Source organism: Passer montanus, unplaced genomic scaffold, assembly GCF_014805655.1.
Source record: "Passer montanus isolate IOZ18808 unplaced genomic scaffold, ASM1480565v1 scaffold6, whole genome shotgun sequence".
NCBI lineage: Eukaryota > Metazoa > Chordata > Aves > Passeriformes > Passeridae > Passer > Passer montanus.
This window is the reverse complement of record NW_024371037.1, coordinates 1,898,381-1,918,987: the sequence shown is the minus strand read 5'-3', so window position 1 is coordinate 1,918,987 and position 20,607 is coordinate 1,898,381. Positions and strand designations below refer to the sequence as shown.

Below are 20,607 nucleotides of genomic sequence, written 5' to 3'. Positions count from 1 at the left end.
AATTGGCAAAAAAAAAAAAAGTCTAAAAGCATAATTATGAAATTGGTGAATGATGTGTCACATTGATTGCTATAGTGTGCTAATGTTTGCTCCATTTGATATCCCAAATATTAAAAGCAGTACTTAAATGTGTCCTTGCCTGGGCTAACAGAAAGCTACATAGAAGCTTTTTTCAAAAAAAATATTTGAAGGTTTACTGCATTTATGGAGGTTTTTTTTTATTAGTCTATTATGTGTTTTTATGTATTATTCTGTTCCTTTTCAAGCATGTTTTGAAAAAGTTGTGTGCAAGCTGAGAAATGACGGATATTTAATAGCATTCAAATAAGACATTACCCTCTGTGTTTCAAATTCTGCTTTGGAAGAGGCACATAAAATACTTTCAGAAACAAACAATTTTTTTTACGTAACTTAGTTTTGTAAAATTAAAGTTCACAATATTCTGAAAACATATTGTTCCTGAGAGAGAAACATTTCACCACTGCTCTTAGAGTAGTAATTCACAGTGACAAAGGCAGCCAGTATATTTTGTTTGTTTAAAACTATACATTCTGGGGGAGGACGGAAAAGCACAAAACACATTTTAAGTGCCTTGAAGTGTCTGTTGTACATAAGAGACTCAGAAACTAGAACACACCTCTGAAGAATAATCAAACTTTTTTTCTTTGATAGTTCTTATCCAGAGTAGACCTTATAACCATGTACATCTACCCTTTTTTTGAATATTTAATGTAATTAGAAAACAAAGACATAAGGTTGCATATTCATAACTGATTGGACTGTATGATTCTAGATGTAAATATTTCAGATGTCCATTCTTAGATCCTCTTGTTCTTAGAGGATCCCTTTTCCTGAAAATAAATGACAATAATATGATCTGTAACTGAATACACCAAAATGAAGGTACCTAAGACATGAAAATTAAAGTGTAAAACTTCAAAATACAGTTCATGTCCTCAGTTTCCAATTCCATCTCCCTCTCTGTGTTCCCACCTTTCTTATCATCTGGTGGAACTCCTTTGGTGATGTCATGCTCAGGGAACAAGTCTCACTTATAAAAGGTTTTTCTTTATTTTTCATAATTTAGCTGAACCAACACAAAACTGAATACTGTAAAGCAACAAAAATGATGCAACATCTTCCATTTTTTCTGTGTTTACTAAATAAGGCTACGAAGCTCCCTTTAAAATAAATCAAAACAGAGAGTTGGTAGAGTGAGGGATCTGGCTCTTGAGGTCTACATGTACAGTAAATCTATTTACCATCATTTATTGCATGACATTTTAAACCTGACATTGGTCATTTATAGTGCAGTCAGTCCATAACACTTTACAAGTGGTTGGGCTTTAATTGCTACTTTGATACTGGTCAAAATCCTATGATTAAATAAGAATTTTGTATATATTTATTTTGCTTGAAGACAAAATGATCCATAGTTCAGATTTTCCTGCAACCTCTACATTATATAAGCCTCAGTGTTTGAGTAGACTTTTAAAAAATTCTTTAATCAATTTTTCATTTTTGTATCTTTCATCTATGGTCACTTGAATAATCTCTATATCTTCTTTCTTTATTAGAATAGAACTAGCATAACACTAAAAGTTAATTGGACTATTAGGTAGTATACTTGAAACCGTAATACATTTGCCAGGAAGAAATTAAGCTCCCTTGTTGATTGTATCATACCAATATGTACTAAAATTATATGCCAAAAGGTACAGTAAAAGAAACAAGATTTTGTTTCTGTTTTATCATAATTTCTCCCTTGTCTATGCTGTCTTTGCTAAATTTTCACTAACCAATAATGCTGAAAAAGTGGGCTTTCTAACAATGAGGTAAAACACTGAAAATGGGATCAAGGAACAGGCTTCAAATTGACCCTTACAAGGAAGGAAGGAAGGAAGGAAGGAAAACTTTGCTATGAAGAGCAATGAGTAAAATATTTTACACTCTATTTTTATCAGTACATAAAGACAAAAAAATAAAAATAAAAATAAAAAATGCCTTCCAACAGTGCAATGGTTGAATGCATTTATGTAATATAAACAACATTATTCTTTGCTTTTTCTACACAGTCCTCTCTGGTCATGCTTTACATCCAGAATGTCCCAGTGGAAGAAAGCAAACGACACCAGTCACTTCAGAGACAACTGAAGTAATAAAACACAACTTAACTCTGAACCACTTTTCATGACTGTCAGAGTTATCACGTTAATTGTTAAATAGGATTTTCTACAAATATACAACATATAAAAACTGTTAAATATATAACTTTAGGCTTTTCAAAATACATTTAATGATCTCTTTCAAACAAGTGTTACTTTTGTTTTCTCTTTAATTTGCTTTCTGGTGCTAAATGGTGTATCAGATGAGACATAGGCCACAGATGACCAAACATGCTCTTTGCAAATACTGTATTATCCAACTTTAACTATCAAAAATGGAACTGTAGAAGAGGCATGTTTAACTGGTTAAAACGGAAAATGATTTTAGTACGAGAAAGTCAATCTAAGTACAGAGGAATAAAGGTGCTGTATAGACAGTTTGTGTTCTTTTTGTCCAAGTTTTTCAAACATAGGTAATTTTCTCTCAGTGTTCCATTATGTTCTCTTGAACATGGCATTTCAAGAGCAGGTTTCTGAGTTAGTTTTTACTTCAGCTTTCCGTAAAGACTTCTGCTGGACAACATTTCAGCTTTGTGAAAGCTGGAATCATGTCTTTGTGGAGACCTTCAATTTAATGACATAACTCTCTTAAGAGTAAGATTGTGTCCACTTTAAAATAGATTTTGCTCTTTGGTCTATTGTAAATACTGAAAGTATAAGAAAATAAAAGCAATTCAGACAGTTTAGGGCACAAGAAGAGTTTCTCTTTTGCACCTCAGTGTCCTCCCATAGGCAAAACAGTCTTCTCTAAGGCTGATTGGGATGATACTCTTCATTGTAGCAGACTCTTCGGATTGAAACATGTAGGTAACAGCAAGTCCAGCAGTGGTGTATAACGCAGATGAAACGTTAACCATGAACTTTTTTGTATTGCTAATGCCCAAGCATATCTCTTTTTCTATATTCCTTAGTCCAGTGATCCTTAGAATGGTAGAACAAACTTTAGCTCATAATGCAGAGGAATTATGCTGTCATTCATGAGATACAGAGAAACAGACAGTTGAGTTGATGACATATAACAGATGATGGTCAACAGCAGTGAAACTTGACTAAGTTAAGTAGCTCACAGAGAGCCTAAACCACTCCTACGAGGATTCTGTGTTGCTGCATTTGTCAGGAGACCTGTAAATCAATAAGAACAAATGAGTCAGTGTTTTAATTTACAATTCTGCTTGTCTTTGCTGTCCGTTATCATAAAATACACTGTACTGACGTTTTTCAAGGAGATAGTTAATGAATTAGAAGATATTTATTTTGCACAGCATTTTCCCTGAGAAAAAACGTATGAAAAAGCATTTATTTTATCGTAAAGATGTTATGCCTTAATAATTATTTCTGATAAATTATCGCTTACAATAACTTCAATGGCTTATAATTTCTACTACGTTTCATGCACATTCCTTCCCATAAAAATCACAGAATGTTCTTTTACACACATTAAAGTTAAAAATAACAATGCCAAATGGTGATTAAGATTACTTTTACTTTTAATGTTCAGGATGTAATGAAAAATGGACTTGAAAGCCATGACCATATATTAAAAATGCAAATATGTTTGTACTGGAGGCTTTTCTGCAGTTAAGTTTCCAGAGCACTAGAATGTGCCTAATTTAATCAATACTGCCCTCTAGTGATGCTATTGCAAGTGCAAATTAATGTAAATAATGGCTTTTAATAGTCAATTTAATCAGAAAATTATTTTAGTTACACACCAGAAAAAAAAAACAAAACAAAATAAAACAAAACAAAAAAAAAGAAAAACCACACATAAAACCACAGAATGTTTAGTTACACACCAGAAAAAAAAACCAAACAAAATAAAACAAAACGAAAAAAAAAAAAGAAAAACACACATAAAACCACAGAATATAATAAAAATGGGCAAAGTACTGCCCAATGAACCTGTTGCAAAGAAAATTGAATGGAAGCAGCATTTCTAAAGAGAAGCAGAACCAAAGTTCACACTATTAAAGAAAACAAGAGTACTGGAAGACAGCACAAACACAAATGAGAAAATAATGACTTTTTTATACAACAAAGAGCTAGCTTCTCATGCTCACCCAAAATATGAGTTTAGAAATGGTTTAAAAATTCCACAGATTCTGTATATACCAAAATGTTGTGGAGTGTATTAAGCAAGCATGATTGTTAAAAAATGCTGTTTGCATTTTCAAACACTGTCTTCTGCTTTGGCATTGTTCTGTCTCCAAGTAGTCAGAACTGTTATTACTGATGGAAATACCATGCAAAACTCCATAAAATACTGAACAGTGAATGTAAAAGAGCAAAATAAATAAGAAAATCCAATTCAATTGGTTTAAGCCGTATATTGAATATTGCATTTTTAACCTAATCTTCCAAGCAGTACATGAAAGAAAAATCTGCCTCCAAATCAATTTAGTGACAGCTTGAAACATATGGATCTCTATATATATATGCATGTAGAGAGAAAGAAAGAGAAAGGGAGGCAGATAGACAGATGAATACTTTCCTTACAAGGCATAAAGTGCATGTCATAGATTTCTGCTTTTGTCCTCTCACCTTTTCCAGGAAAAAACACCCCGGAAATCTTGCAAACAGCCTTTCCTTTTCGGACTAGTGATCAGATCTCCAAACCACATGGCCTCAGACAGGCTGAAGGCAAAAAACCTGGTTGATTATTGTGATATATTCCCCTTTTTAATATACTTTCAGCAAGAGAAATAATGTTTTGCTTCTATTAATTGCCCTCTTTCCTCTTTAAACTCTTTCTTGACCTTCCTGCTATGCCCCCTATTTTTCTTCCCATTAGAAAAGAACACAACTTTTAAGGCAGTAATACTTTTTAGGTTGCAAGACACAAAGCAAACAATTTATGGTTTATTAGGTCTGAAAGTAAACTACTATGTGTTAAGAATTAGCTTGACCATCTTTCCATCTTTCCTTTACAATGCCAGAATGAGCCACAGCTAAAAGCAACAGTGTAAACTGCTGATGGACTGTATATTCAGTGCTTTCATAGTGTGCTTCTCTACCATATTGGTCCCAGGAAGAAGAGAGAGTTCAGGTACAACAGCATACATTAAGAGATAACCTTCTGCATAAAATGTTATGGGGTTAAAAGCCTCCTTCTTTCCTTCCTTGCTATCCCTGTCTCCACCTTGAAAGCCCCTGCTGCATGAATATGGTATTAACACTTTAAACGAAGAAGAGAAGAGGGGAGAGAATTATGCAGTTTAAAGATGCTGAGGAAGGGCATAGAGCAGGCTTGAAATAAAGTGATGGCAGGAAGAGGAACAGATTAGAGAACAGGAAGTGAATTTACAATTTTGGACAATGACAGGAGAAAATGAAATGAAATGTGGGGGGGAAAGCATATGTTAGCCAGGGAAGTATGAACATCACTTATTAATGAAGGCATGAAATGAAGCAAGATAGGTAATAAGATTAACAGATAAAAAGGAGAGAGAAGATAGGAGAGAGCACAATGAATCCAGAGAAGAGGAAGAGAATGTACACCTACCCTCCCACCTCCTGTTTTTTCCCTTTTGTTCCTCATTACAGGTAAATTAATCACTCCCCAGAAAAACAGACAGATCAAATAAGAGAAAAGAGGGACTCCTAAAAAAAAATAAAAAGGACTAGTTTACTATTTATAGTAATAGTTCAATCCATAGAATAGAATCATAGAATCAATTAGGTTGAAAAATACTTTTAAGACCATCAAGTCCACCCCAGCACTACCAAGTCCACCACTAAACCATATCCATAAGGACCACCACAAATATTTTAAATAATTTCAGGGATGGTGATTCAATCACTTCCCTGTGTAGCCTTTTCTAGAGCTTGACAACCCTTTTTAGTGAAGAAATTTTGACTAATATCCAATATAAACCTCACCAGTGCAACTTGAGGGTGATATCACTCATTCTGTCCCATGTTACTTGGGCAAACAGACTGAGCCCTTTCTGGCTACAACCTCCTTTCAGAGTGATAAGGTCCTCCTTTTCTCCAGGCTAAATGACCTCAGCTCCCTCAGCCACTCCTCAAAAATCTTCTGCTTTTCCCAGCTTTGTTGCCCTTCTTTGGACATACTTCGGCACTTCAATGTCTTTCTTGTAAGTGAGAGGCCCAAAACTGGACACAGGATTTGAGATGTGGCCTCACCAGTGCCAAGTACAGGGGGAAAATCACTACCTGGTCCTGCTGACCATTTTGTTGTGGATACAAGCAAGGATTTCACTGGCTTTTCTGGCTGCCTGGGCATAGCTGGCTCACGTTCAGCTATTGCTGATCAGCATTCTCAAGTCCTTTTCCGCTGGGTTGTTTCACATCCACTCTTCCCCAGTGCTACAGGGCATGGGTTCATTGTGACCCAAGTGCAGGACTCAACACTTCATCTTGTAGAACCTCCTATACTTGTCCTCAATCCCCCAACCCAGCCTGTCCAGAGCCCTGTGCAGAGCCCTTCTACCCTCCAGCATATAAACACTTCCATTCAACTTGGTGTGATTTGTAAACTGACGAGGGTGCACTCAATGCCCTTGTCCAGATCATTCATTAAGTTATTAAGCAGAACTGGTCCCAATACTGAGCCCTGGGGAACACCACTAGTGACTGTCTGCTAGACAGATTCAATTCTATTCAGCGCAACTCTCTGGGCTCAGCCACCCAGTCATTTTCTTTTATCCAGTGAAAGGTGCACCTATCAAAGCAGCCAATTTTGCCAGGAGAATGCTGTGGAAAACAGCGTCAAAGGCTTTACTAAAGTTCAGGTAGACAACATCCACAGCCTTTCCTTCATTCACTGAGTAGGTAGCCTTGGCATTAGATGAGGTTGGTCCAGCAAGTCAATGCCTTTCATAAACCCATGCTGGCTGGGCCTAATCTCCTGTGCACATGCCACAGGATGACACTCAAGATGATCTGCTCCACGACCTTCCCTGGCACCACAGTCAGACTGAAAGGCCTATAGTCTACTGCATGGACAGCCAAGGTGCAAGTTCTTCTGATCTCCTTCTTTACTTCTCTAAGAACTGAAAACGTGAATTGAAACATATGACAAGTACCTCTTCCCTAACAGGCAAGTTTAAAGTAAAGTGGTGCTCTTGTTGACTGTTTGGCAGTAATTTTTAGAATATTAATTAGCTCATCAGCTTGCAATAATAACTGTAAAAGCAGTATATAAAACTGCTTCAAAGCCTGGGAAATTGGTTTTTGCATTCATTTGATTCTTTTTTGCCTTCACTTAGGAAATTTGTAGCAGCCTCAAATTAAAGAAAGGCTGCATAACTATCACATAGATCAACATTTTTTTTCTGTTCATACACAGAACTCATGTTATTTCTAGGTACCAAAGCATGTGTCTGTTTGTCACTGACTTCAGTGGAGCCAGAATTTCTTCCCAGCACTTCAGACAGCAGGTTCTGCTTCCTTTGGAAGGAGCCAAATATTTGGGCTGTAACTTTGAGTTTCTTCAAATTTCAGGTAGAAATTGGGCATCTAGTACCAGAGATTAAAATGCTACTGTATATTTTCTGACTGCTTACATGGTGGAAGTCCAAGCCCTTGTGTGTTCCAAGCGAAAACCAAATTTCTTGTGTGTTCAAGAGAAAAACAAATTTTCCTGCTAACAATCCAAAACATAAGAAGCAATACACTTCACATGATCTTACTTATTATATCTTACTTACTTACTTATTATGTATCTTACTTACAATATCTTACTATTGTTCTTGGGTGGCTTGAATATGCCCCAAGAGTGTTTGGCTTATTAGAGCAATTATAACACTTTCCACTTAATTTGCCTTATTCTAGAGGGAGTAGAATAAGGGTACATCTAGCCCCAGCTGTGCCCGAATGGCACATAAAATATTTTATTTCTTCATTTTTATGCTCAAAACAAAGGCAAAAAAATTATGCAAGTCACCTTGAGAAGATAAGAATATATGTCACTTGCTGACTTACACAGGCTTTCTATCAAAAGAAACCCACACAAAAACCTCTCTTTCAGTGTAGTATCTAGGATTTAACAGAGTGACAAAAATGTTTGAATTTCTCATCACAACCAGAAAGCTGAGCCAGGCTTACTGCAAGTGGCAAATATTTTCAGTTAGGATTGAGTTTCAAATATGTCTTGACCTTTTATTTTATATGGAATCCACATAAATACCAACAATTCCATGTCAAGCCTGATAAAACTTTAGCAGTTTCATCTGTTTTTCACTCTGTGTTTTTAGAATAAAGAGTTCACTAAAGTTATGGTTTTTGTTACAGTAGCCAAGTGCTCTTACATGACTATTGCAATCATATTGGCACTCTTTGACAACAATTCTATCATGTTTCGATAACAAATTTCTGGAAATTTTCTGGACACCTACAAAATAATTGGTCATATTAAAGATGTTAAGTGTTGCTTAAGAGCTGAACTACTTGTCTAAATTGTGTGTTTTACATTTTAACTAAAGTCTTATGCCTCTGGGAGTCTTAGGATTCTATGCAGCATCCATGATTCCAAACAGCTTTTTTTTGTTTGGGTTCCTTTTACCTAAGAAAATTCACAGAGATGAATGCTGGTTGAACCAGTCTCTGACTCACAAATTTGCTCATAATAGAAACAGTTCCAAACCTTTTACCAACTGACTGCAAGTCAGATAAACAGCATGTCTTTCCCCTCTGCTTCTGTGGCTCTCAGTTCTAGGTCCCTAAACAGCTAAGCATATATGATCCAGAAAGAAAGATGTAAAGGCATTAAAATGCCCTAGGAAAACCTTACACTGCCTTGCAAGATACCTCCTGCTTTATGGGAATAAAAATGTAAATTTCTGGTGATGATCCAAGGAGCAGCAATGATCTGTTTCATTCATGAGAACTCCCATAGTCCCTCCTGAAAATTTATTTTGTTTCCCTCCCTTCCTCTCCTTTTCTCCATGCAGTTCATATATGCAAACTGAATTGCTTAGTCTTCAGAAAAAAAAAAGACAAGTTAATCTAACTCTAAAATATCTGCAGCTATTAGAAATAAGAAAAAGAAACATGAAAGCTATCCTACTTAATGCTGTATTCTGTCTCACTGAGCTAGCCACAGGAAGAGCAATTTCAGAGTTCAAACCACAGCACCTACAGAACTAGTAGTTATAAGATTGAACAAATTTATTGTCTGTGCTTCTGGATGAATATTTATAAAAAGAAGTCTAATGTATTAGGTAGTGTACATGCAGGTATATTATCCCATGCTGCACTCCAACAAAATAGCATTCCTGAGTTACAAATAGCAGAATCCCATTATCAGCCACCTTCAAAAAGAACATGCCTTTTAACAGTCATTGTAAGTTTCTTTTCACTTCCACTATTCAAGCCTGATACAGAAAGAAGTGTTTATTCCCAATCTGAGACTCTTTGCATATTTTTTCTCAATAACTATTTTAATATCAGCCTGTCTCAAAAAAAAAAAACCTAAAAAAGTCTCATTTCCCCTTAAATAACACTTCTAGTCCTATCTTCTCAACTTCCCCTGACCATCTGTCAGGATTATCATCATGATCATTAATTTCCTTTTCTGTTAAAACCTTTTTGGTCTCATATTACCTTTTTAACTTACAAGATCTTGGAATATACTGGGTCAGATCATGCACTCCTTTCTTCTTCTGAATTGCCTATTACTTAATAACCAATAGCAGTGAAGGAAGTGGGAATGCTAACTAATTATATCTAATTATAACTAGTTAGATAATCCTTACAATGCCTGAAAATGTTAGAACCACATGTTGTAAACCAGCTGAAATACATTTGAACCTGGGTCATGCAGGTAACCCTTGTTTAAGAGCTCAGCCTTAAGCATGTATAATTACACAAGTTTATAATTACACATCTGAACATGTGCTAAGGAAAAGCAATGGAGGTGGCAGATCACAGACTCATTTAGGTTGGAAAAGGCCTCTAAGGTCATCAGCTCCAATCTTCATCATCGCCTTGTCAGCTAGACTATGGCATCAAGTACCACGTGCAGTTTTTTCTCAAACACCTCCAGGCATGGTGACTCCACCGCCCCGCTGCACAGCCTGTTCCAATGCTTGACAACCCTTCTGTGAACAAATTCCTCCTGACACCAAACCTGAGCCTCACCTGGTGCAGCTTGAAGCTGTGTCCTCTCCTGTCACTAGTTGCTTGCGAGGGTGATGCCTACCTTTCTACAGCCTCCTTTCAGGTACTTGTAGAGAGCAATAAGGTCACCCCTGAGCCTCCTTTTCTCCAGGCTAAACACCCCCAGCTCCCTCCACTGCTCCACACAAGGAGGTCCTGTGCTCTAGCCCCTTCACCTGCTCCATGACTTTCTCTGGTCACATCCAGCACCTCAATAACTTTCTTGCACTGAGTGGCCCAGAATTGAACACAAGATTCAAGGTATGGCTCACAAGTGCTGAGTACAGGAGAACAAACACTGCCCAGGTCCTGCTGGCCACACTGTTATTGATCCAGGCCAGGATGACTTTGGCCTTATTGGCTACCTGAGCTCACTGCTGACTCACTGCCAGCTGTGGACTCGCACCCGTGGTCAACATGGGTCCAGGAAAAGAGACAGCAGCAAGGATATCTGTCCTCAGAAGATTCAAAGCCCTTGGATACAAAGATGATAATGGGAGATTTTTGCTCACAGTAGCATTTAAAACTGTTGTGGATAATAAAAGAGCAAGGCAGGCCTCATTTTGTCCCCCATGAAAGTCTAAAATCAGCTCCTTCAGGCAACATGGGTGGAAAGAGGGAAGGATGAAGAGGATCACGCATCTTATAAAGCACAACAATGCAAAGCAGTATGTTTTCATCTCTCACGTGCTAGCTAAAATGTTAAATATCCTTAAAATAACTCCAGCTAAAGGCCTTGAGCAAGTAACTCAATTTTATATAATTTCTTTCTGCTCTTTTAAGTTGGTTAGAAGTGTGCACATATATGAAGGTTATCAGCAGATAAAATTAAGGAAGATTTGTAACTGGTGTGGAATTGTAAATTTGAAAAATTACTACTTCTCTGTCCCCTTTTTACTCTTTAAATTAAAAAAGCAATATTAGCATGATTTAAAGTGTCAAAGAATAGCCATGGGCTTTCCTCAGGACACTGAAAAAATAACTGGAATTATTTTATATTTATATATATCTATTTAAATTTATATGTATATTTCTGACACTTTTCTCTAAAGTAGGAGACAGGTTCAGAGAAAATTACCAATGCATCTAAGAATTTATTTTTTGTTTAAATGCAATAACTTAATTTGTAATAAATTCTGAATGTTCATACATATATATCTATATTCAAACCATACTCTTCATAGATTAACAAATCTTAAAGTTTTAAGCTTAATTAAATTAAATATTGTGAAAAAAGTGATTTAAATATTTCTGTGTGCTAATAAATCTATGCAATACACTTATCTTCCATAAAATAATGCTTTTATTGAAATAATTGAAGAGTATTTTATTCAGAGAGTGATGTGACTTTTAATTATAAAGTTTAAAAAATAATCTTCTCCATAGTTAAATTTACTAGACTACATCATGGGGAAAAAAAGGAATAAAAAAGGAAAAAAAGGCATCAGCCAGCACTGAAGTCCACACACAAATATAATATTTAATTTTTCTTTTTTAATTAAAAGGAGAAGATTGTTCAAGGACATCTGGGACTACTATCTGATTGATAGTGTTGGTTCAGCCAACAGGTGGTTGGGCTGAAGCAAGGTTAGTCTCATACTCAGTAAAAACTGGAACAGTGTTTTGCTAAGACTGATTGTGAAAAAAGGTGAATAGTACATCAAAAGTGCAACATGCTTTTAGAGGGAATATTTAGGATATTTCACCCATTAAAAAAGCTAATTCTGTCTTAAAAAAGATGAGCTTTAACTGGAAGTTCAACTGCTAGTGAAGGAACTGCATAGTCAATGTTTAGCAGTGAGATACTTTGCTTTATGTACTCCATTTGACAAATGATTGTTTAAGAAAGCAGTCATGTTTCACATCATTCCAGAAAGCAATGCAGCACTGTAAATTACTTCTGAGAAGCAGTCTTTATAAATACTTTGTGTATCAGAAATAAATTTTTGTCTTTGGAATTACTCTGCTTAGCCTCTGTTTAGAACTTGAGGAGAAAGTTGTAAGTGGACAATTATAGGGAATCAGAGTAGAGAACGACTACATATATGTGAGATAAGAAGAATGCAGGAGGGCTTTTATTCTCTCAGAGACATGTTTGAAACCAAAAGCAGGAACATGCACAACATTTTTCTGTAGAAATAACACACAGACGTCCACTGAAAGCAGAACAGCAAGTATGGTCTTCAACACAGCTCACATGTAGGTAGATAAGTAAACAAAAGAAAGTCTATTACTGCTCTTAGTCCTTACAGTGTCTGCAAAGGGAAAGTCCTCTGAAGGTAAAATTTTCTAAAACTAAATTATTAGACAGTCCTCTAATATGTACATGGAAAACAAAATAAGCATATAATAACATAAAATAGTTCAATTTTTTAAACCTTGATCCTATTCACTTTCAGTGAAAACCCAAAAAATCCTGGATTAACAGATTGTTACAACCTTGTTAACAGGTTTATGAGATTTAGATCCTGGCCCTAAAGATTATTTTCAAAACAAGAAAAGTCTTTCCCTAAAACACCTTAGCACAGAAACAATGAGGTTCTTCAGGAAAGTGAAATAGATACTCTTCAAAAAGTGAGCTATCATTTTGTATCAGATTAAAACCAAGGTTTTCTTTCTTCAATCCATCATTTAACCATGGACATTCTGAAAGGACAGTGGGAAATGCAGTTACTTAGCACAGTGTTTTCTTCATAATTTGAGGAGGGAGAGAATATTTCTGACAGGGTAAGGGGAAAATTGACAAATGTAGGGGATTGTGCATACAGCAACATATGCTGATCTTCTGTTTAATGACAATGTATCCATGCACTTTACAAACTTTTAAGTCCTAGTTTTCTTCACTCCAGGAAAAGTTTATGTTTGTTTTGTGATATATTCTCACAATCTCCAGTAAAATATCCTTTTGCACACCTATGCTCATCCTCCAGTTTTAAGTTGTGGATGACTATGGCAAAGAAGTTGGAAGAAGGATGAGACAGGGAATTTAAGGATCATTATCCCAAACTAGCCAATTAAGACTATTTGATTCCCCTAGAGTAACACATTTAGGCATAGCAGACACCTAAATGCATTACACTGTGTAGCATTCTGATTAACAGTGCAAATATATTTAAACTTAACACAGGTTATGGATGCAGTGTCTCAGAAACAGCCTGTGCTTCAATGACTACTGAGGCAGAGCGCTCTGTGCACTGTGCAGCATATTGGATCAAAATTCTTTGGCAAGATCACCATTACTCTCTCTACCCTGTTCCTGTGCTATTTTGGCAAGCGGTTCTGTGGTGATCAGATTTCTGCAGTACTCTGAAAACAAACAACAAAAGAGGAAAAATAAACTGTGGCAAATTTCAAGGAATTTTCTGTAATTTGCAATAAATTTATACAGACAAAACACAGAACTATATAAAAGCAGCTTCAATAACCTTTGTGGAGCAGAAGAGGAAGTTAATCTTATCTTCTTTCAAAGATATCAGTGTCATGTGCTTCTCCTGGAAGTGGGATGAATCCCCTACCTTGTAAAACCTTTCTCAACTAGATTTTAGAGTTGCCTAATGCAGTGTCTCTTCCATGGCAGCCCTCAAACAACCCATTATTACAGCTCCTTGGGTCAAATTCAGAGGATATGACACCTGAATGTAGGTATTATATGTGATGATTGTGATGTCAGTCAGGATCAACAAGATCTAGAGCTCAGTTCTGCGTAAACATAGGTGCTCAGTGTCTGTTGGACATGCTTGGGTATCTCTCCTTTTCTACAGATGATACTTAAAAAGCCCTTGTTGCACTCCTGAATATATCTTAGAGTTCTGGAACATATAGGCTGCACTGGACGTATGAGTAAGGGAAACTGAATTCTGCCCTTACTCTCTTTTCACAACCTGAAAAGTTCCAAGCAGCTCCTGCTTGTGGTTCAGTGGGCCTCCTTTTAGTCGTGAGTGACCAACTGCATCAATGCCCAAACCATGTCCTTGTGACTGAGCATTTTGTCTGGGTTGAATGATGCAGATGACAGGGAAGGAGGAGATACCAATCATGATCAGTGGCTGTGTTGAAGAAGCAAGTGGTCGTGGTTCAGTTAGTCAACATTATGAGACAGACCATGAAACATTTCTGTGGGTCCATCCTTAAGAAAGAAATGCCATTACAGCAATCCCACAGAATCAGGAAGATGAGATCACAGATAGGTGTCTTATGACACTAAGCAGAAGTATTGTAAGAGCTGTCAGTTTCTTTCTTAAAAGCATTTATCTGACCTTTGTTATCTTCCAAGCTTGTTTTCACATTTATAAGAATGACAAATAGTAAAATCAGACCCTAAGACTATTTCAGAAGTGACTGAGCTATTAGAGAAATATTTCTGGCTTAAATCAGAGTAAAATGCTTGTTACAATCATAGGTGTGAAAAAGAACTTGTTGGTTCATAAAACAGTTACTCAGATGAAATGCAATGAACCTGAGAGGGAAATAAGCTTCATCCCTTCACAAGACAGGGATCAAGCTATAGTTTTGACAGTGTCATTAGCGAATCCATTTTAGTGGGTCACACTGTTCCTGTGCTGGTCATCAGACTACCATTTTGGTGTTCATAATCTAATGCAACAAATCAACTTCAGGAACCACTGACATGAAACTTATTTTTAATACAATATTTTATGCTTTAGGACTTTAGGCCTTTCATTATGGTGAGATTTTTCCTGCTGAGAATTAACAGATTTCTTTTCTCATCATAGATTTTCCCAGATTTGAAAAAGAGATCTGAAAGAGTTCAGCTGCTGGCAGTATCAAGCCCTTGGTTCCTCTGGTATGTCTGAGTATGTGAGGAGGAGGTTCTCAAGACAGAAGGAAGAGATATCACCATGCTTTAGCAGATACAAGAAAGTACATCAAAGTTAAGGGGATAGGTCCTAAAATATTAACTATAGTCCAGATGGCCTGCGTGGGTGAAACTTGAGAATGTTTAATGAGAAATCACACAAAACTCAGATGCTATAGAAACAAGAGACAAAACAGAAAAAGAGGAAAATGTATTACTGACTCTGCCAGACATGCTAGGCAACATTTCATAAATATCAGATGGAAGAAGTCATGATCAATCTTTCCACTGAGGTCAGGAATAATATGCCATGTAGAACAGGACTGGTGCACAAATGACATTGCATGTTTTGAGTTTCTGCTGTCATAAGGATACTTGTATATCGTGTTCACAGGTCTTGGCTTGGGCTAAGTTTCTTGGATAGCAGTGTATCAGGGTTAATTAGCAAGGAATAGTTTGTGTTTCTCTAACACTGGCCATTTCTTCACTAATTAATCAGAAATGTAAAAAAAAAAATAGCTTTTTTTTCCAAGTAGGAGCAGAAATCTGGTCTGTAGGAGATGATGTGGGTGTGTTCTACAGATTCTGCAAGATTCACACGGACCACTATGGGAATGACAACATAGACAGGAAAGTACTACTGAAAGACAACCTTGCAAGGTAAAAGTATGTTTATCCCAGCAGTCCCAGTCTCTTTGGAAAGCTTAGCTGCAATTCTTTTCTATATGCAGTTAATAACTCTGACACAAAATCTGTTATCACTCCTCGACTCAATAGGTACAAAACCAGTTAAAAAGTATTTTGAATAATTTTGTTTAAGAAAAGAAAAATTCCAAAAAATTTAACTTCCATTAAAAAGTTACAGAATTAATTTTTCATTTTGCATTACAGAAGTAGTATAAGATATGAGCTGTGTTGAAAAGTAGACACAACTTCTAATAGAAAAATAAAAACCTGGACTGCAAATATTATCCTATTGACCTCTGGGCATTTAAAAGCCTAACATACAGTTTTGTTGGTCAATGAGACTTTTTAGGAAACAGACATTTTGATATGGCAGTACAGTTTTTTTTCATACTTATTGCAAGTAGCTTTTTCAGGTGCCTTCACATCAAATCCTCTAAAAATGCATAGCCTGATAGTATTTGAAGAAAAAAAATCTATTGTATTAATCATGTAAATAGAATTATACCTTATCTTTTGGAAGGACCTATGTCTTTCTACTGATGATGAGGAAGGATAACAGCAATACTTTTCTGAAGTTATGTAGGTGGTAAATGCCTTATAAGGAAAAATGAATCTGGATGTCACGAATTATTTCTTTGATATTTTAAAAATAATTTTCCTTGTTTTATTTTGTTTTGTTTTGTTTTTGCGGTTTTTTTTGGTTCTTTTTTTGTTTTTATTTAAAAACAAACACAGGAAAAAAACATACAAAAAAACCCAACTGCATGCTATGCAGCTTCTAAAGATAAGATGACATTTTCTTCTTCCCAGCAAAAATTATTTCAAGCTAAGATATTAACAAGAAAACAGCTGCCTTTCTAATTAGTACATTTGATGCTTAGCTTCTTTTCATTACAGCACAGACAAGGAACACTTTGATCTGAATGTTTTAATCAGGCCCCAATAATTTTAAAATTATTTTATACATATAAATACATATATATGTGCATATATATACACACACATATATACATATATATAAAAATTAATTTTAATGTACACCTAAAAATTGATTGGATCAATGCATTCCCTTATAATATGTCAGCAGGAATTGAGCACATTATAATTGCTATGGATAGGCCATATTACAATGCTTGAACTGTAATGCTAAGGAGAAACATTGTGATAGAACTGAAGTTTCCTTTGGGTTCTGAAAGTAAAAATATTAAAAAATTAGGTAAATAAACTTTAATAGCAAAAAAGAAGTGAAAATTCTCAGCTGTAACAAATATGATTAGTTGTTCATCTGACTATTTGTTGATTTAACATTTGAAACAGCAAAATTTGAAATTATTCTTGAATGTCCTCCCTTTCCTTTTAAAAACTCCATACGAGCACACCATCTAACTAAAAGGTAAGGGTCAGGAGGGTTACTTTTTTACAATATAAGCTTTTAAATTTACTCCAATTTACTCCAAGAAAGTATGTTTAATTAACCAATGGTACTTATTCTTCATACAGACTTTCAAAATGCAGAACAGCTATGTCAATGTGTAATAGAAGACATTTTCACCATAATTTTCTATTTAAAGGTGCACTTATGTTGATATTTGATTACACTAGTGTTCTTCTATAAATAGCAGAGTATCTGCATATTCCCCCAACAAGCTCTGCTCCTGGGAATTTTCATTCAAAATCTGGCACGATTGTAAGTCAGAGCTCTGACATCTGGAACACTTTGGGCTACCTCCAAATGGAAAAAAAATAAATCAATATTTGCCAGAGGGCATCTTTCTCAAAGATGGACCAACTAACCTTGGCCAAAAACATATAAACTGAAATTGATCATCTTGCCATCAAAATTAACAGAGTGACTTGAAAATAATGCTGTCATTCCTAGCAATGACACTGTTTTGCTCACTTTTTAGATATACAGTTGTCTGAAGGCCAAAACGATACAAACTGTGTTTGGACAAAATTGGCATGAGTTATAAGTACAAATAATTCAGAAGCTGCAGATTTAGACCTTTATTAATGTCAATGAAGAGAAAAATACATTTTCATTTAATGCCTCGTACATGGTTTGATAAGAAAATAGTGCCAAGATTCATCAAAAGCTGTCAATTGCCATTTGCTGTGCTAATTCAAGACATTCATATACTTAAATATACATTTTTTATTTTACACAAATCCTGCTAATTCTCCTGAGACCATTATAACTGGCTTATTTCCCAGACATATCTGTAAAGGGTATTTGGCTCATACAAAATAAAACATATAGTATCCTAAAGTGAAAAGTGTGGTAGAACACTTCTGTCTGTCAAGTTTGTGAGTTAAGGGTAAGAAGTGTTTCAATCTCAATATACAAAAGGTAAACTGAACTCTTGGCTAAGTCCTTAAAGCTTAAAAAAAGACAAGCAAAAAAAAAACCTCCTTAATCCTTTTGTCAAATAAATATAATGATTTATTGTCAATTAAATCCCTGCTTTTTATTATCTGTAATATAATTTATGACTGGTCAACTGTACAAACAATAACTGTACTTCTCACAATTCAGTTCCTAGTGCAAATAAGGCACAGAGGCTGATGTAATATCTAAAGCACTGGCTAACTGTCATACTTTACCTTAAACATAGCTCACAACTACCACCCAGAAACTGAGATTCTGAAGACAGGATAAGGTGTACATATCTGTAACACTTTCAGTCACAGAAAAGGATAATGGTACTAAGGATATAATTAGTATATCAGCATCTGAAAGCAGTATGGCTGTTAGCACAGCAGAGTTATTAAATTTTATAGCATCAGAGAAGCACTTAGCTGAATTGTATGAATCTGCAGGTTATGGTTACTGTCTCAAAGTACAATGTCAACCTGTTCACAGATTCAGGTCTATTTTTAATCAGATAATGAGTAAAGAAGTACTCAAATAGTTTTTTGGTTTTTTCTTTCTACATTTTTTTCCTAAGGAACAATTCAAAAGACTGTCTTCTTTGCTAGAAGAAATGCCAAATTCTCCCCCATTCCTTCCAGTGTTCCTGGCTGCACTGTGGTACATCTACACAAGAAAGATTTAGCATCCATTTTCTCTCTTTTCTCTTTATCTCTAGACTAGAGACAAAGTAGATTTAAATTCCTACACTAAAAAGAGAGCAGAACACGAGTTTCTTACCTCATCAGTAATTATTTTCTATTAGGTCTAACCGTTAAGTCTATGGGTTCAATTCATTAACCCCAGCATGCCATGTTTAGATGCCTCAATATATCGAGTGCTAATGGACCTGGTAAGGCTCCAGTGATCATGGATACCTGCTTATAATTCTTCACCAAGTACTGTATCTCCTAGTAGGGAGGCAGGTAGGCAGCTGTGGGAACTACCTGACATAGGAATAAATTGCAGCAGATGAGCCACTTCCACAAAAAAAAATCAATTTTGTACAATCTTCTGCCTTACAGGTATTATGTGACAAAAGTCTGCACAGGGAGAAGTAGAGCAGATACCTGACTTCTGATAAATTGACTCAGTAGAAGTTTGGACAGCCCCAGACCTCAGAGGTTCCTAGAACTATTAGTCCCCAGGCAGCTAACTTGCAAAACAATGCTCAAACTCCATGAAACCTCCGACAGATTGGGTCCTGGTTTTCACTTTAAGTCCTCCATGGTATTGTTACAAAAACATGGCTGGTGTATTCTTCTCCTATTCTAGTTTTTGAGAAAAAGACTTTTGGATCCAGTGCTTTGTGCAGAAGCCCAGAGTACCAATGTACAGGATCAGTTCAGAATTAAGTGAGGGAACTTGCACTTAGAGGATATCAAACATGCTTAACCTCATGGCAGCACTAAATTTCTCCATTTTGCAACAGTAGCCAGGCCTTGGGGTGCATGCAGAAGTGAAATTATGTGCCTCTGAGCAACGTTAGTGGGAAATAATATGTTGTTTATAAAATTACAAGGGCAAAAATGGTGTATCGAGCACCATCTTGGATTTAAGACTCATCAATAAAACAGCCTATTTCCCTGTATGCTGTCTCTTATAATCTGTTTCCATTTACATTTGTGCCTTTATCAGCACACCAAATGTATTGGCAACCATTTTTGAGCTCACCTTTTGACCTCAGTGTTAGAAAACACTCACCTCAGTATCAACCATGAGCAATATTCCTCAGGAATTATCAAAAAGAAGTCAGAGTGGATAAGGCTGAGTGGGTTCTAGCCCCCATGGGCTTTAAATTGCTTATGAAAATGATCCTGGACATTTTGAAAGCTTTGGCATAGTAGAACTTTTATTCAGTTAATATCACTCATGTGCCTTCCAGTGGAAATATGATAAATACAGCATCACAAGAGTCAAGATGAATGAATGTCTACATCCAGGGACAAGGAATGCTGACAGGCTTTTCTCATGAGGGAGCAGGTATCCTACTGCACATGTCTTCATCCTCACTATTTACCAGTCTCACTCTCCATGTTGTCTTTGAAGAATGTTTCCACCAAATATGTTTCTCACAAAGAATTAATTCTGAAGGAGACCTAGTTTCCTTTTCTTAACAGAGTTAAGTTGCTTTGGAATTGCTGTAGGACACAGAGCAGAAATCAGTAATGCCACTTTGCAGATGTGTTTTGTAACAAAGTTGCACTGTAGGCATGCTGGACTAACAGGACTCCCTAAGGCCATACCTTCCCTTAGAGCTCAGCCAGATGCTCTCAACAAGCTCTGTAAAGTGTTCTGGAAACATTGAAATGTGACAACAAAAATGATAGAAACTTTCATAAATGTATCCAAGTATCTGAGGACTGCACTAATGCATACTCTGTAATATTGCTAGAATGATCCTGATG

At 36.0% G+C, this 20,607-nt stretch overlaps 1 protein-coding gene across 2 annotated transcripts in view; it reads right to left on the bottom strand.

Annotated features, from left to right (window-relative positions):
* Positions 1 to 643: 643 nt before the first annotated feature.
* TAFA5 (TAFA chemokine like family member 5) overlaps positions 644 to 20,607 on the bottom strand; it is a 398,792-nt gene continuing 378,828 nt past the window's right edge. The window contains exons 5-6 of one of the 2 annotated variants that reach the window (XR_005629591.1): positions 4,707 to 4,799; positions 644 to 3,287 (exon numbers count right to left, since the gene is read on the bottom strand). Coding sequence is in view for 1 of the 2 variants with exons in the window: in XM_039727010.1 (XP_039582944.1) it covers positions 3,279 to 3,287 (9 nt within the window). In the remaining variant the exon portion in view is untranslated. The remainder of the gene's footprint in view (positions 3,288 to 4,706; positions 4,800 to 20,607) is intronic. The other variant, XM_039727010.1, reaches the window with a different exon arrangement.